The sequence below is a fragment of the Macrosteles quadrilineatus genome, unplaced genomic scaffold (genome assembly GCF_028750875.1).
Source record: "Macrosteles quadrilineatus isolate MER2022 unplaced genomic scaffold, UCM_ALF_1.0 Scaffold_2__2_contigs__length_208266976, whole genome shotgun sequence".
Taxonomy (NCBI): Eukaryota; Metazoa; Arthropoda; class Insecta; order Hemiptera; family Cicadellidae; genus Macrosteles; species Macrosteles quadrilineatus.
The window spans coordinates 58,632,388-58,650,571 of NW_026542595.1; the positions used below are offsets into that span (position 1 = coordinate 58,632,388).

Here is an 18,184-nt window from a genome sequence, read left to right on the forward strand (position 1 = left end):
ATTAATAAAAACTTTGGTTAAAAAAGTATGAATACCCTCGCTGCAGCAAACCTGCAGACTAAGCGAATTTAAACTTGTCTGATTACATTTTTACAAAAATATTTCCATAAATAAGACATATTTATTCCCAAATTTAAATAACTTTAGATTTAATGAGTGCTTAGGCTTGCTGCTACGGGGAAGGTAAAAACTGTTTTTTGACCATACGTCAATAGTATATGATGAAAAATTTTCCAAATTTTATCAATATATATCCATAAACAAATAAGCAACAACAGTTTTCATTTTCTCCATAAGAATAATATAGGAATTTTTTATTACACTATTTTTATTTTCCTCCGTGACCGTTAGGCATACAAAAGCGCTTCAATATACTCAATTATTTATTTTTTAAAGCTTATATTGCCTACTTTAAACTTCAATTTTATAAATCGATTATTTGTGGGAAACATGTTCCTACCACAAAATGTAGTATATTATTAGATTAAAAAAAAAAAAATACTTAGATTGATGGATGTGTTGGTTACAAAAAATATCAACAGAATATATATATATATATTACATAAGAATAATAAGTGTTGCCTACATAAACGAAGTCTGAAAGTCGACTACGATATTATTATTTTACTTAGTAGAAGTAGACTGCAAAATAATATTAGGATAAATTACTTTGACCAAAGACTGCTTTTAGAGCATGCTAATTATTTTCCTGAGCAAGGCTCGGTCCCAAGGTGCTTATTATCTATAAGGGGAACAATTTGTATGGTTAAAATAAATACGCTAGTGTATCTCGGTTGGAAAAATTAAGAACTGAAAGAATGAACGTGTTAATACGGGCATTCATTACAGCTCACGCACTTTCATGGTACACTTCAGTTTCAGTAATTTATTCTTTCCCTCTTTGGAGAGACAGTAGAGGGGTGCAACTAGGGGGTTGGGGGGGGGGGGTACCCCACCACCAGCTATATCTTTTGTCTAAACACGACGATACTCCTATCCACTTGTTGTCTTGGGTTGGGTTGGACTAACACCACAACCATAGCACTTGGTACTTCTGTTGCGAGACAACGTTTGATTTATATTTCTCTTATATTTTATATTTATTGTAAGCCACAACAAAAAAGAGTTAATCCGATACAAAATTATACTAGTCTACAATTTTAATCGTCAAATTTGTAGCGTAGGCCTATACAAAAATACACACCTCTAATTAATTTCAAAGTAAAACTAACTCCATGTGCCGAACGTTTCCGTGTACGCCTTCGTGAATTAAACATTGCTACAATGCGCTAAATAATTGTTCGATTATGTAGCTATATGTAGTTGTGTGTGTGTGTGGTCACGTCATCGGTCATAATGTCGTTGGAGAGTTTATGTGATGTCGAGGACGAGGAGATCCCCGTGGTGTTGCCTAGCGACCCTCAGTGGCGTCTGGATATATACTTCAGGATGCTGGAGAACCAGAAGAATCCGTGAGTAGCTATCAGGAGAGTCTTACAGGTGTTACATGTTATTCGTATTGTTTGTTAACTAAGTTAACTTATTATATTGTAAACTAAGTAAGGTTGATAACTGACCGGTGATCCTGACATTCCCTATGATGTCTCGAGATCTACTTTAGGATGCTGGAGAGCCAGAGAAATCCGTGAATAGTGACAAACGTGAGGGTCTTGAAGTAGACATAAAAATCTCACAGTTCAATCCAGTGATTTTTCTAGTCGGTCGTCTATGGAAGGTAACGCAGTGATACCAACGGTGCGATCCTCTATACGGAGTCTGTGATTGTAGTGGCGATTATGACAGTATTGGTGTAGATATACCTCACAACTCAGTATCTTGCAGTTAGTACACTGTGTGTTATATAAAAATCCAAGTACGATTTCATGGTTACCGGTGCGCGTAAACAGTTAACGACATCATAAAAGTTAAACGTAATTTTTTGTTTACTTCTTTCAGTCTCCTTATCTCGTCTCGGCCGGAGCAATCCATCTCCCCTTACTGCCGAATACACGTATTCATTAAATTTTAATTGTATTTTCACTAAACTTCCAATTTGTTTATAGCCAAAATGTCAAGTTACAAAGTCCCCAATTCCAACCTGTTAAATTGATTGTTTTAGCAATACAACGGTAAAACAAAACAAAAAATATGGCGTTTCTTAATCAAATCTACCTATTCCAACCATTGATATTTTGAAGACTCTAGTAGATCTTTATGGAGTAGCAGGAACAATTTTTCGAAAGAGCGCAGTTTGACAGTTGATTGAACCACTCACAGAGAAAATCTAAAATGATGTTGCCTCTCCTAGTTCCTATTAATGCTTAAAAAAAAGTTGTTCTTCATGTTACATTTGTACTAAATCAGAACTAGACATTCAATTTTCTTGTTACATTTGTTGTGAGTTGGACAGAGGTAGTTGTGTCCACCGATAGGCATTCTTATGAAATACCAACCTTTTAACCAAGCTTATTTTGAAAGATAACGTAGCATAATTTATGTCATAAACTATTTCACTAACAAAAACTAATGGAGAAAATCTAATATCACCTGTGTAGCACACTAAGTGAGTGGCCCGCGCAACCACGCCATTTATTACGTAAATAAAAATCCACAGCTGGTCCATATTGTTGGACGTCTACTCCAGTTTCCTGAAGGCAAGTGAATCAGTTGAACTGCAGTGGTGTATTGGAGTGGGAACGCGTACTGAGAACTATGTACTTAATTGATAGGCGACCCATATTTTTCGACAATCGTGAGTTTTCTCGTACTTTAACATTTATGACTACACCATAAGCTGAAGACAGTTGCAAAGTTAGTTCCGTCCGGTGCCGCTAGGGGCGTGTTTTAGTTTACATGTTGTTTCTTGTTCTCAGTTATTTTAAACCTCGTTTAAACATAAACAATATCTCGTCCTTTAGTTATTTACCATATGTAAAGCGTTATCATAAAATTGTCCCTAAAATATTATAAAAATAATTTCGTCGACACTAACGTGTCCAGGGTCCCCGTCATGCACAAGACATGAAAAACAACTTCAGAATTTACAGTGGGATGAGGAGAAGTCTACTTGTGTTGGTTAGTCTATGGTACGACAACACCTGCTCAGAACAGTTAAGTAACAGTGTTGGGCAAATAATGGTGAACATCTGAAAATAACCCTCATATTTACCCAATAATCAGAGAGACAACAAAAACTGTATTCAAAATTAGCTCGGGCAAAATCCCCTCCATTACTTATCATTAGCAGTGGCGCATTCAAGTAAAAATCTAAATAAAACAACTACTTTGATATTTTGACAGTTGGAGTGTAAGGCGTTCGTGTCCGTCTGTCCGTCTATGACATGCATGCAACCGTTTGTCATTAACAGTAACACTTGCAGATGATAACATTTATCACAAGTCGAGTTGTACTTTTGACAAAAAATATTTATTTGTGAGCTTCGTGACGCGGCCGATTGACATGACAGTTCTGTTGCAGTTTCTCCATCTCAGCGTGTTACCGCACGTCACTTCATGTAAACCACGTAACATGAAAAATGGGCCACAAATAATACAAGACATGGAAAAAGTTTGGGAACCGTACTCCACAACTAGCCTTTACCTCGTAAAATAATGCATTCCAAAATGGCTTGAATAACTCGCAGCAATCTACCTCCAACCATATATTTGCTGGTGAATTAGGCAGTGTCGCTGTATGTGTAAACATAGAGTGTTTGGCTGCAAGAGTCTCTTATCCATTCACCTTACACATGAACTTTATTTTTCAGTGCCAAAAAACAGTTTTTATCATACTGTCCGGAAAGCAGCCGTTTTTAGTTTTCTAAATCGTCAGCAAAATCATCGTTTTCATAAAACTTAATAACAGGGAACAGAAAAAAAAACATTGTAAATCTTTCGGTTCGCTATTCTCAAAACTGTATCTGTGCATTAAGAAAACGCTGCTAATCAACATAGAGATGAATGGATTATAACGATATTTAAAGTTATGTTTGTAAACAACAGAAATGTAAACATTGATGATATCTTAGTATAACCTCAAATTATATGGTCTAATTTTGTAACGATTTGAAGGTTATTTCCACAGTATGGTGAAAATAGTTCACAAGGAGCAAAAGTGTCTTTTTGGTACTTAATCGTATTTCCAAGCTCAGCTCTACTGCGTAACAAAAAGAGCTACTTTCGCTCCTAGTGATGAAAACTACAATTTGATCGACACGCATACCTGTTGTATCAAACACTTGAATAATCAATTCCTTTTAACGCATATAATGTGTTCAAACCATCTTATGATTTACGCACCTCCGTAGGATTGTAATAATAAAGACTCGTGTGAAATAACCTATAGACAATGGGTTATATCATAGATAAGACATATGTTTCTTTTAGCGAATTTCCCATATAGGGAATAAGCTATTTGTTAATATAATACTAAAGAAATAATATCAGCTACTTATACTATACTAAAATATTTAGTGAACTGTAATAACAATCCTAGTGAACAATTATTACTTAACCAGCCTTTGATTAAGAGCTCATTGGAGTTGTAGTACAGTTGCACCCGTCCTAATAAAGACATCATACCTCAGTGAAAACATTTTCTAAACTATCGCTTTATTCCTACGGTCGAGATACGGTGGTTTCATCGTAAGGCTTGTTTGTCAGAGACGGGATGAGAGTTTCGCATGATGAAAACTCGTCTCTGTCTAATGTATTGTCAATACAGCCATGGATGACGTATCCATTGACTTTGTTTGCCGTACTTTAAAATAAACTGGATTAGAACCTGTAGGTGAAATGTTGTTCCATGACCCCTTTGTTAGTTGTTTTAGTTCTTTGCGGATATTGTATCACTGTGCGGTTGCAATAGAACTTTGTTGGGCCGCGTGATCTCTCGTATTCATTGCTTTAGTCCTGTTTGTAATTATCTGTGATCAACAATATAATATGTTTACAGTATATGCTTCAAAAATTGAAACAAGCTGATTGGTGTAAACAAAACTGCATTTGCCACCAGACTGTTACAACGTGTGAAATCTCTAGTGTTTATATCTTTCGAATCGTTTAAATAACAATGTCTTCATTTGGTCTTATTCAAAGTTCCTTCGGATATATTTATGATTAGTGAGTGTGTTTTAATGACCTGAGATGTATTATAGTCTGCTCTAAACCTTGAACGTTTGACACAGAATTAAGGTAAGGGAAAGGAATTTTCGTAAACTAGCAATAACATTAAAAACCGTAATACGATGAAAAAATAGCTTATTTCCTAAATGGGAAATTCGCTAAAACAAACGGAAATGTGTTTCTTTACTTAAATATTTGATTTGGCGATCAGATTAGGTTTATGTTATAAAATTATCTTAATTAGGCTAATTGACGAACTGATGATAAGTTGGGCACACAAGGCTTGGGCACATGTAGCTTAAATTTGTAGCACAATTTAATAAAGAGTAAACTATCACAAATAGTGTGTTTTCGCAAATGCTATCCATCTAGTGTAGGTAGCTATTATTAGTCACAGCTTTAACCTTAAATTACAGTGTGCTGGGTCCGGGGACAATGTTGCTAATAGTATAATGATAACATATTTGCTTATATTGTGCACTGTAGAATATAACTGATATAGAGTTGAATGTCGTATGGTAATCGTAACAACTTTCTATAGCATAACATAAATAGGAAATGCAGTCTTTGTTCACCTAAAAAATGAGGAAGGGTGTAGCCTACGTTGACAAGCCAAGTGTGCTACGTGTAGTAGGGTCCTGGAAATGTACGAGGAGGGGACGATTACCCGCAATATTCATAGAATACGTCTCTCAACTAGAATGGGTTCGGCTAAAACACAATTTCGCTTTTAATGTTAATGCTCCAAAGCACGTGACGACTTAGACTCTGATGAAAACGCAATCTCAAACGAAACACTTTGCAAAGAAAAACTGAAACAGAGAGCGGTTGTTTAAAATAATGTTAGTTTCATAACGAGTTGGCCTAAATATCAATTTGGCTTCCGGACTCTCCAAGTTAGAAGGTCGGTTGTCAGGCAACACAGAAGATCGCGTGTGAAGTGACCTGCCTCAAACAGTGTCTCTGCAATCTACCCACACCTCTGTTACAACTCTGTTATGGCACAGCAATCTACCTACACCTCTGTGATTGACACTGCAATTTACCTATACCTCTGTTATAGTCACTGGAATTTGCAGTTACCTCTGTTACTGTCTCACCTACACTTCAGTTATTGTCACTGCAATCTACCTACACCTCTTGTATTTGTCTCTGCAATTTACCTACACCTACGTTATTGTCACTGCAATCTACCTACATCTCTGTGATTGTCACTGCAATCTACCCATACCTCTGCGATTGTCACTGCCATATATCTTAACCTCGGTTACACTCATTGAATTTTACCGAGACTTCTGTTATTGTCTCTGCACCTACAACTCTGTTATTGTCTTTGCATTTTACCTACACGTCTGTTATTGTCATGCCATCTACGTACACCTCTGTTATTATCTTTGCATTTTACCTACACGTCTGTTATTGTCATGCCATCTACCTACACTCCTGTTATTGTCTTTGCAATCTACCTACACCTCTATTTTTGTCACTGCAATCTATATACATCTCAGATACTGTCCCTGCAATTTACCTACACCTCTGTTACTGTTTCTGAAATCCACCTACGCCTCTGATACTGTCATTGTGTGAGGTGTGTACCGACACCTCCGTTATTGTCACTGCAATCTACATACATCTCTGATACTGTCTCTGCAATTTACCTACACCTACGTTATTGTCACTGCAATATACATACATCTCTGATACAGTCTCTGCAATTTACCTACACCTACGTTATTGTCACTGCAATCTACATACATCTCTGATAACAGTCTCTGAAATTTACCTACACCTACGTTATTGTCACTGCAATCCACATACATCTCTGATAACAGTCTCTGCAATTTACCTACACCTACGTTATTGTCACTGCAATCTACATACATCCCTGATACTGTCCCAGCAATTTACCACACCTACGTTATTATCACTGCAATCTACATAAATCTCTTTTACTGTCTCTGGAATGTTTCTACACCTCCGTTATTATTACTCTGTTACTCTGTCATTTTCTCTGCAATTAACCTACACCCACCTCTATTATTGTCTCTCCGATTTCCCTACACCTCTGTTATTGTCACTGCAATCTACCTACACCTCTGTTATTGCCACTGCAATCTATCTACACCTCTTTTATTGTCACTGCAATCTACCTACACCTCTGTTATTGTCACTGCAATCTATCTTCACCTCTGTTATTGTTACTGCAATTTACCTACACCTCTGTTATTCCACTGAAATCTACCTACACCTCTGTAATTGTCACTGCAATCTATCTACACCTCTGTTATTGTCACTGCAATCTACATACATATCTGGTAATGTCTCTGCAATCTACCTACACCTCTGTTACTGTTTCTGCAATCTACCTACTCCTCTGTTACTGTCATTGAAATTCACCTACAGCTCCGTTATTGTTACTGCAATCTACCTACACCTCTGTTATTGTCACTCCAATCTACATTAATCTCTGTTACTGTCTCTGCAATTTACCTACACCTCCGTTTTTGTTCTGCAATGTACCTACACATCCGTTATTGCTACTGCAAATTACCTACACCTCTGTAATTTACCTACACCCACCTCTATTATTGGCTCTCCAATTTCCCTACACCTCTGTGATTGTCACTGCAATCTACCTACACCTCTGTTATTCTACTGAAATCTACCTACACCTCTGTAATTATCACTGCAATCTATCTACACCTCTGTTATTGTCTTTGAAATCTACCTACACCTCTTTATTGCCACTGCAATTCACCTACACCTCTGTTATTGTCACTCCAATCTAAATTAATCTCTGTTACTGTCTCTGCAATTTACCTACACCTTTGTGATTGTCACAGCAATCTACCTACACATTTCTTACTAACCATTATACTACTGCACTTGCAATACTAAGACTAAAAAAATATGACCTACGTCAATCGTCAGTGTCTGAGCAATATATCTTCATAACTGTTAAAAACAATTTACACTTGACATTCTCAACATAAAAGCTAGGTCACTGTAAACCGGAGGTGCTGCTGTAATATACTGCGATAGACTACTTAACTATAATTGGTATTCTTTTAAAATTATTACACAAACCTTTATTAATAATGGCTATTACCTTATAGTGAAGCTGTTATAAATCTAAAACCGATTGTTATAATTTATCAGCATCTTGGCCTGAGAGCCATGACCATTGACCAGAGTTACAGTATACAGAGTGCTGGTAATGTATCATCTGTGGTTTGTAAAGCAAGCAAGTCTTTTGGACTGAGACTGAGTAAGACATTGATGCCAAGTAAACCACGGGTTTCAGAGGACATTGGATAATACTGTGAATTTTTTCACATTATACAAGTGCTGGTGGTGTATAATGTGATGGCTTGTTACAGAATGCCAGTCCCCTGGCCTGAGACTGAGGAGGAGAGTGAAGCAAAGCGACCACGAGTCTCAGAGGACATTGGACGCAGCCGAGAGTGTCGACGCAGTATACAGAGTGCTGGTGGTGTCTGCTGGTCTTCCTCTGACCTTGCACTTGCTGCCAAACTTTTAGAGACACCCAACGCCAGGTTTCCAACAATAACAGTCAGCAACGTAGAGGAGAAAAGACGGGTATTCACCCTCGTCTATGATGTCCTTCGTTGTAAGTTTTTTTTTAAGTGTACGTTTAAGACAATATTTTATCAGTAAATATTAATCTTAGTATCCAAGTTTTTTTAGACCTATACCCCCGCCGCAGCAAACCTGCAGACTAAGCGAATTTCAACTTGTCTAATTACATTTTTACTACAATATTTCCATAAATAAGACATATTTATTCCCTATTTAAATAACATTAGATTTATCAAGTGCTTAGGGGAAGGTAAAACGTGTTTTTTGACCATACATCAATAGTATAAGATGAAATAAATAAATTTGCCAAATTGTATCAATATATCCATAAACAAGTTAACTACAACAATTTTAATTTTCTCTATAACATGGGATTTTAAATTACACTATTTTTGAATTTTCTCCGTGACCGTTAGGCATACAACATCGCTTCAATATACAAAAATTTTTTTTTAAGCTCTACAAAACGGTTTGAAAAGAAATTGCAAATTCTTTTGTTTTTAGGGTCAAAAATGGTTAAAACCCATTTTTACCCCATAAAACCCCGTTCCCATGGTCCGATTATCCTGGATCGTGAACTCATTCGAATAAACGTAGGTTTACACGTTTGTACCAAATTTAATCAAAATCGGATCATTTTTGCTTGAGTTATCGCGCTAACGGACTCATATATATAATATATATGAATTTGAACTTATGGTGTTTTTGGCCTCTAGGGACCTCAAAATGAAAAATCAAATCGGTCCCGGGTCCAGGTCTTAACATGAGTACTACGGTAATAGCTTATTCGCTATATGGGAAATTTCCTAAAACGTATGAGGTGGCTAATTTGAGAGACAATATGTCAGCTTTACAATCTTCACTGTATGCTTTACACAAGAATAATTTTCTGATGATAAAAATGGTCATCAAAACAACTTTTTTATTGATTTAGCTTTTTGTTTTAGATAAATCTGTACTGAACCAAGCCCTCAGTGATGTTTATTTCTTCAGCCGCTACTCTTACGTAAGTTTTCAAATTCAAGCACTTCTAAGATTTTTATATCCAGGAAAATCTCTTACACCAACTGTTTATAAAAGTACATAAAAATAAACAAACTCAATCCCAAAATCAAAAGTCATTTACTGTAAAATAAGAATAATAACATGCATAGTTTCAATATAGTAATTTTTAAATTGTACAAATTAATACACAATCAAGGCAATCTCTGGAGGATAAGAATTCAGAGGAAGAACATTGATAGGAACAGTAACTGTATAAATATACAACAAAATATGTCGTGTAAGTTGGAAAGACAGATAATCGAGCTGTCAATATGTCAGCAATCCTGGAAGAAACGTTATATGACAGTTGTTCAGTTCAGTCCATATTGTATTACAAGTAATCCAATATGGAAGCGGTTGCCAAAATTGGCTATTGATATTACTCCCATTTTCCTCTTGCCAGATTTTAAGTATGTTGCTCAGCATCCAAAATTTATTCTTGATTAATAGGAACCTGGGGATCAATCAAATTGCGGTATGCTTAAAAATCGGGAGGTGGTACTTTGCTAAGAGGTTCATATATCTAAAAAATCTCCTATATGTTACTCTATGTGAACTCACATCTAAACAGTATTGTAATGAAGTGTTCAAGAAGGCAAATGTAAGGGAATTTCATATGGGCAAAAACTACAAAGCACCAGAAAAAGTGCGGAGTGAATTCCCTAAGGAAAAAGAACACAAGGAAAGTGCAGAGAGTAAAGTGCGCAGGACTTTCGCTGGGGACTGGGTACTGGGGTTCCCCTTAACTCAGGTGTCTGGGATGGGGAACGCCAAGTGGCGTCAATAACTGAGGGGAAAACTCACCCCAAGGTTTGCTCTGGCCAGAGCTGGAAAATTTACTAAGGGAAATACCTTCGCAGAACACAGGAATTTATCAGAAGAATTGATCAGGTTCTATGGTACAATACACTTCCCACCCAGACACAAGAGGAAGGAAGAATTGCCCACAGGAGAGTTCCGCGAAAGGGCTTTAGATGAGAAATTTGCACCCTCTGGAACTCTCTTTCCCCACCCCAGAAACCTGAGTTGTCAATGGTCGTTTTTCTTCAGGAAGTGGGAGAGAGGCCTTGTTTGTCCCTTTGGAGAGGAGTGTCCTCTTTAGGGGGGGGTGGGGGGAGGTTGAGCCATGACTACTTTCCACTGACGAATGTCACGACTTAATTTCAGTGTTCAAGTTGTTTTTTGTATAGAGTGTGTTTTGCAATGTAACTGTTTGATGTTCCTCAGAGATTCTCAATGCGTCACAAATTCTTCTTACTCCTGCCGCGGAATCGCCATAGGCTCCGAGACTGCTAAAACATCAACCTCGTAGCATTTATTTTCCATCTTTTAGCATCTACCTTTTGGTGTTTTAAGTAGCTCTTATTTTCCATTTTTGTACTGTGCTTAGTCTACGATGATGTGTCTAAGATCGCCGAGTATGCCTGATGGGTAAGTTTTGGATAATTTTCTTTATACTCAGGTTAGTTGCTCTGAGCACATTGTTTCACTGGCTTTGAACCTAGGATTTGGGTGCGTCGAACAGTTTGTTGCTTGTTTTCTAATTGCATTGTTTTTGCTCTTTTCAAGACTTTACCCGGGATGCTAGGACAGAAAAAAACTGGGAAATGTTTGGTTGAAAACCGCTGTTTGTGAGAAACTGCCCAGTCAGTCCAGACTCCTTGATTCCATCTTTCATGACGTCAAGTTTAAATTCGTGTTCAATCATCTCGACGATCTTCTGGTGTACAGTGAGAGTATTGAAGACCATCTGATTCATCTAGAAGAAGTAATGAGTAGATTGAATAGGGCTAGCCTTACCGTAAATCCTGACAAGGTTAGTTTTGTGAAGCCGGAAATTTCAGCATGGTAGGTTTCTGCCGACGCTTTATTCCCAATGTGGCTGAATTGGCAGCTCCTCTCAATGAGCTCCGGAAGAAGGGCGCCAAGTTTGTGTGGGGTTAAGCGCAGCAGACATCTTTTGACCTTCTTAAGGAGGCCATCATGCAGCCCCCTGTTTTCTATATAATTCCCTCTTCACCAAGTCAATTCCTTCTGATCAGCTCATTAGGATGTTTTTCTTTAAATGTCGGCTGGAAAAAAATTGCCTCTACCGGCGAATCCAGTTTAATTCTAACTGCGTCAAAAATATTTATGTCGTTATTAAACATTAGATTCCTTTACTTAATTAGATCGTGGGTTTTTCTTCACTACCACAACCGTAAATTCTAGCCTTTTCTAACCAATTATCTTTCAAATAAAAATTCTCTTGAGCGGTTCAAAGTTAGTAATGCGGTTAGAGGAATGAGAAGAGAACAGAAAACAGAGGATATTTGCTCCCAAAGGAAAGGGATTTATAAGAAGTTGAGAGGAGAAACAAAGAGAAGGTCTTGATGGGATTGATGGTTCTCTATTTCGTTATTAAAAAGTATAATCATCGAGGAAAAAGACAACGTAGACGCAAACGGACAAAGTTTTGAGGAGGGTCGAACATTTACATCTAGGGTGGGGAAGAGAGTTCCGGAGGGTGCACATTTCTCATGTAAAGTCCTTCCGCAGAACTCTCCCGTAAGCAATTCTTCCTGCCCCTTGTGTCTGGGTGGGAAGTGCACTGAGCCAGAGAACCTGATCAATTCTTCTGTCCCCTGTGTTCTGCGAAGGTATTTCCCTTTAGTAAATTTTCCAGCTCTGGCCAGAGCAAACCCTGGGGTTGAGTTTTCCCCTAAGTTTTGGAAGCCCTTGGGATTCCCCACCCCCAGACACCTAAGTTGTCATTGGTGTCGTGTTTCTTAAGGAAGTGGGAGAGAGGCCTTGTTTGTCCCTTTGGAGAGGAGTGTCCTCTTTTGGGGATGGGGGGAGGTTGAGCTGTGACTACTTTCCACCGATGAATGTCACGACTCATTTTCAATATTCAATTGTTTTTGTATAGTGTGTGTTTTGTCATGTAACTGTTCGACGTTCGTCGAGAGTTTGACCGCTTGCGTCTACTTTGTCTTTTACCTCGATGATTATACATTTAATAACGAAATAGAGAACCATCAATCCCATCAAGACCTTCTGTTTGTTTTTCCTCCCAACTTCTTATGAATCCCTTTCCTTTGAGAGCAAATGTCCGCTGTTTTCTGTTCTCTTCTCATTCTTCTAACCGTCTTACTAACTTTGAACCGCTCAAGAGAATTTTGATTTTAAAGATAATTGGTTAGAAAAGGCTAGAATTTACGGTCGTGGTAGTGAGGAAAAACCCACGATCTAATTAAGTAAAGGAATATAATGTCTAATAACGACATAAATATTTCTGGCGCAGTTAGAATTCAACTGGATTCGCAGGTAGAGGCCATTTTTTTCCGGCCGACATTTATAGAAAAAACATCCAAATGAGCAGATCAGAAGGAATTAAATTGTTGAAGAAGGAATTTTATAGAAAACAGGAGGCTGCATGATGGCCTCCTTAAGAAGGTCAAAAGACGTCTGCTGCACTTTACCCCACACAAACTTGGCGCCCTTCTTCCGGAACTCATTGAGAGGGGCCGCCAATTCAGCAACATTGGGAATAAAGCGTCGGTAGAAACCTACCATGCTGAAATTTCCGGCTTCGCAAAATTAACCTTGTCAGGAGTTACGGTAAGGCTATCCCTATTCAATCTACTCATTACTTCTTCTAGATGAATCAGATGGTCTTCGAAACTCTCACTGTACACCAGAATATCGTCGAGATAATTGAACACAAATTATGTGTCTCAGATGGGTAGGTTATGGATAATTTTCTTTGGACTTAGGTTAGTTGCTCTGAGCACATTGTTTCACTGGCTTTGAACCTAGGATTCGGGTGCGTTGAACAGTTTGTTACTTGTTTTCTAATTACACTGTTTTTGCTCTTTTCAAGACTATACCCGGGATGCTAGGACAGAAATAAACTGGGAAATGTTTGGTTAAAAACCGCTTTTTGGGGGAAACTGCCCAGTCAGTCCAGACTCCTTGATTCCATCTTTCATGACGTCAAGTTTAAATTGGTGTTCAATCATCTTGACGATATTCTGGTGTACAGTGAGAGTTTTGAAGGCCATTTAATTCATCTAGAAGAAGTAATGAGTAGATTTAATAGGGCTAGCCTTACCGTAAATCCTGACAAGGTTAGTTTTGCGAAGCCGGAAATTTTAGCATGATAGGTTTCTGCCGACGCTTTATTACCAATGTGGCTGAGTTGGCAGCTCCTCTCAATGAGCTCCGGAAGAAGGGCGCCAAGTTTGTGTGGGGTTAAGCGCAGCAGACGTCTTTTGACCTTCTTAAGGAAGCCATCATGCAGCCCCCTGTTTTCTATAAAATTCCCTCTTCACCAAGTCAATTCCTTCTGATCTGCTCATTAGGTTGTTTTTCTTTAAATGTCGGCTGGAAAAAAATGGCCTCTACCGGTGAATCCAGTTTAATTCTAACTGCGCCAGAAATATTTATGTCGTTATTATACATTAGATTCCTTTACTTAATTAGATTGTGGGTTTTCCTCACTACCATGACCGTAAATTCTAGCCTATTCTAACTAATTTATCTTTAAAATAAAAATTCTCTTGAGCGGTTCAAAGTTAGTAAGACGTTTAGAAGAATGAGAAGAGAACAGAAAACAGCGGACATTTGCTCTCAAAGGAAAGGGAATCATAAGAAGTTGGGAGGAAAAACAAAGAGAAGGTCTTGATGGGATTGATGGTTCTCTATTTTTTATTCAAAAGTATAATGATCGAGGTAAAAGACAAAGTAGACGCAAGCGGTCAAACTGTTGAGGAACGTCGAACAGTTACATGACAAAACACACACTATACAAAAACAACTTGAACACTGAAAATGAGTCGAGACATTGGTCGGTGGAAAGTAGTCACAGCTCAACCTCCCCCTGCCCCCAAAAGAGGACATGCCTCTCCAAAGAAAAAAACAAGGCCTCTCTCCCACATCCTTAAGAAACACGACACCATTGAAAACTCAGACGTCTGGGGTGGGGAAGCCAAGGGACTTCCAAATATTGGGGAAAAACTCAACCCCAGGGCTTGCTCTGGCCAGAGCTGGAAAATTTACTAAGTTAAATACCTTTGCAGAACTCAGGGGACAAAAATATTGATCAGGTTCTCTAGCCTAGTGCATGCACTTCCCACCCAGACACAAGAGGCAGGAAGAATTGCTTACGGGAGAGTTCCGCGGGAGGGCTTTAAATGAGAAATGTGCACCCTCCGGAACTCTCTTCCCCACCCTAGATGTTAATGTTCGATGTTCCTCGAAAGTTTGAACGCTTGCATATACGTTGTCTTTTACCTCGATGATTATACTTTTTAATAACAAATAGAGAACCATCAATCCCATCAAGACCTTCTCTTTGCTTTTCCTCCCAACTTCTTATGAATCCCTTTCCTTTGAGAGCAAATGTCCGCTGTTTTCTGTTCTCTTCTCATTCTTCTAACCGCCTTACTAACTTTGAACCGCTCAAGAGAATTTTGATTTTAAAGATAATTGGTTAGAAAAGGCTAGAATTTACGGTCGTGGTAGTGAGAAAAATCCACGATCTAATTAAGTAAAGGAATCTAATGTCTAATAACGACATAAATATTTCTGGTGCAATTACAATTAAACTGAATTCGCAAGTAGTGGCCATTTTTTCCAGCCGACATTTAAAGAAAAACATCCTAATGAGCAGATCAGAAGAAATTGACTTGGTGAAGAGGGAATTTTATAGAAAACAGGGGGCTACATAACGGCCTCCTTCAGAAGGTCAAAAGACGTCTGCTGCGCTTTACCACACACAGACTTGATGCCCTTCTTCCGGAACTCATTGAGAGGGGCTGCCAATTCAGCAACATTGGGAATAAAGCGTCGATAGAAACCAACCATGCCGAAATTTCAGGCTTCGGAAATCTAATCTTGTCAGGATTTACGGTAAGGCTAGCCCTATTCGATCTACTCATTACTTCTTCTAGATGAATCAGATGGTCTTCGAAACTCTCACTGTACACCAGAAGATCAATCGTCGAGATAATTAAACACAAATTTGAACTTGACGTCATGAAAGATGGAATCAAGGAGTCTGGACTGACTTAGGCAGTTTCTCTCAATCAGCGGTTCAACCAACCAAACATTTCTCAGTTAATTTCCGTCCTAGCATCCTGGGGAAAGTCTTGAAAAGAGCAAAAAAATGCAATAAGAAAACTAAGCAACAAACGATTCAACGCACTCCAGTCCTAGGTTCAAAGCCAGTAAAACAATGTGCTCAGTGCAACTAACCTAAGTACAAAGAAAATTATCCAAAACTTACCCATCAGACACACTCGGTGATCTTAGACACATCATCGTAGACTAAGCACAGTACAAAAATGGAAAATAAGAACTACTTAGCATATTAAAACACCAAAAGGTAGATGCTAAAAATAATAATTGCTACGAGGTTGACGTTTTAGCAGTCTCGGAGCCTATGACGATTCCTCGGCAGGAGTAAGAAGAATTTGTGACGCACAGAGTATCTCTGATAAACGTCGAACAGTTAGATGGCAAAACCAACCTGAAGAGTGAATAGTTACACTCTATACAAAAACAACTTGATCACTGAAAATGAGTCGTGACATTCGTCGGTGTTGAGTCGGTGCATCCCGTCCCCGCACTAGAGGTGTGTTGAGCCCGGTGTATCCCGTAAACAGAATATATTTGTAAATATTGTATATAGTTTTGTAAATAGTCCTGAGAACAATAAATGTATCATAATTCCTACAAGTGTTCAGTCAATCTGAGTCCTGAAAACCCCCGAAAAGGTCTAAAGCTGTAAAGTAAGGAAAAATCGAGAAAGTACGTTACAGTATAAGTATTTGACTTACAAAAATATTTTTAGTTGTGATGTTTTGTCAAGTCAGGTAAATGTGGTTACATTAATTAGTCGGAGAAATATAGGATATGACCTTAAAAAAATTGCAAGAAAACGTTTTATGGTTTTATTTTGTAGAGTTGGGTTTGCAGAATGACATACTAAAAGTTGCCAAAAATCGGTGCACGAGAAAACCACTAAAATCACAATTTAAAATGGCGGCTTTTTCCAACATTGGACAAATTAAAAAAACACATTTCACATGCATTTGTTATGCACATTTTTTGAGATATTGACTTGGGACCACCGCCTGTATTTATTGGGTGGTTAAGGTTAGTACTTCATTTTGATAGGAAACATGTTTTTGGCCGCCATCTTGGATCCGCCATATTGGACATAGATAATTTTTTTTCAAAGTAATGATAGTGTTGTGACACATCATTATCAACTACATTTTTACACTGATTTCAATGCTGAAATCCGTTTTTAAATATCTTTATTAATTTAGAAGATATATTCAAACGAAAACTCTCCACCATACATTTCTTATGGACGTTTCGTAGTTTGACAATGGTTTTAAAATTATTTTTCTTATATCTCCAGTTCTTATTGACGCTTGTAGTTCGTTCTAGGCTTAAAATATTCAGTAATGTAAGGGCTTCCATTTGAGCTCTTGATCATTAAAATCAGACGAGTTAAAGACCAGCTACGAACCTCAGAACAATATTAAATTTAACTTTTTAGAAATATATTTTTATTAAAAGATTTATAACTCGGGATATTAATACGTCACCAAGTTCTTTCTGGTCTCAAATTACTCAGTGAATGTTTAGCTTTGATTTTATTAACCACTAAACAAAATCTGACAATTTTAAAATGAGTCATGGTTCTTAATTTAACATTAAAATGTATTTATTTTGAAATTTGTCTTTAGTTAAGGACATACATCCCCAACCCTAATAACTCCCGGAAAGTAATCCATAGCTTAAATAAAAGTCAATAATTTGGCGAATTATTTAAGACTATAAAGAGTTTTGGGAGTTTTTTTGAATTGGGGATATACGTCTTTAAATAAAGTCAAATTTCAATATAAATACATTTTAATGTTAAATTATGGTCCATGACTCATTTTAAAATTGTCAGATTTTGTTTAGTGATCAATAAAATTAAAGCCAAACATTTACTGAGTATTTGAGACCAAAAATAACTTTGTGTCGTATTAACAACCCGAGTTATAAATCTTTTAATAAAAATATTTGCCCAGTTTTTGTAGAATCCTTCCAAATCTCCACTTTTGTGGCGTTCCGTAGATTCTAAAAGAAACAGAGTCTCCTTCTTTAAAGTTCCTCCCATAAGATTGTTGGATAGTCTGGTCATTTGTGCAAGTATTTGAAGAGTTAAGAAGTGTCAAATCAAGCCTTGACCTCAACGGTCTGCCGATGAAAAGATGAGCAGGTGTTAACCCTGTAGTTGCATGAGGTGTTCTCCTATATGCCATGAGAAATCTGGCAACCTTTTGGTTAAGGGTACCATGTTCATCTTTCATAGACCTAAGGGATTGTTTTAAGGTCTGAACATATCTTTCGACCTGCCCATTGGTACCTGGAT

At 37.6% G+C, this 18,184-nt stretch overlaps 1 protein-coding gene across 1 annotated transcript in view; it reads left to right on the forward strand.

Moving 5' to 3' along the window:
* The window catches only part of LOC128984247 (uncharacterized), an 87,932-nt gene that overhangs the window by 16,549 nt on the left and 53,199 nt on the right, over positions 1–18,184 (forward strand). Inside the window, exons 4-5 of the mRNA XM_054403549.1 lie at positions 8,505–8,755; positions 9,672–9,730. Of these exons, the coding sequence (XP_054259524.1) occupies positions 8,505–8,755; positions 9,672–9,730 (310 nt within the window). The remainder of the gene's footprint in view (positions 1–8,504; positions 8,756–9,671; positions 9,731–18,184) is intronic.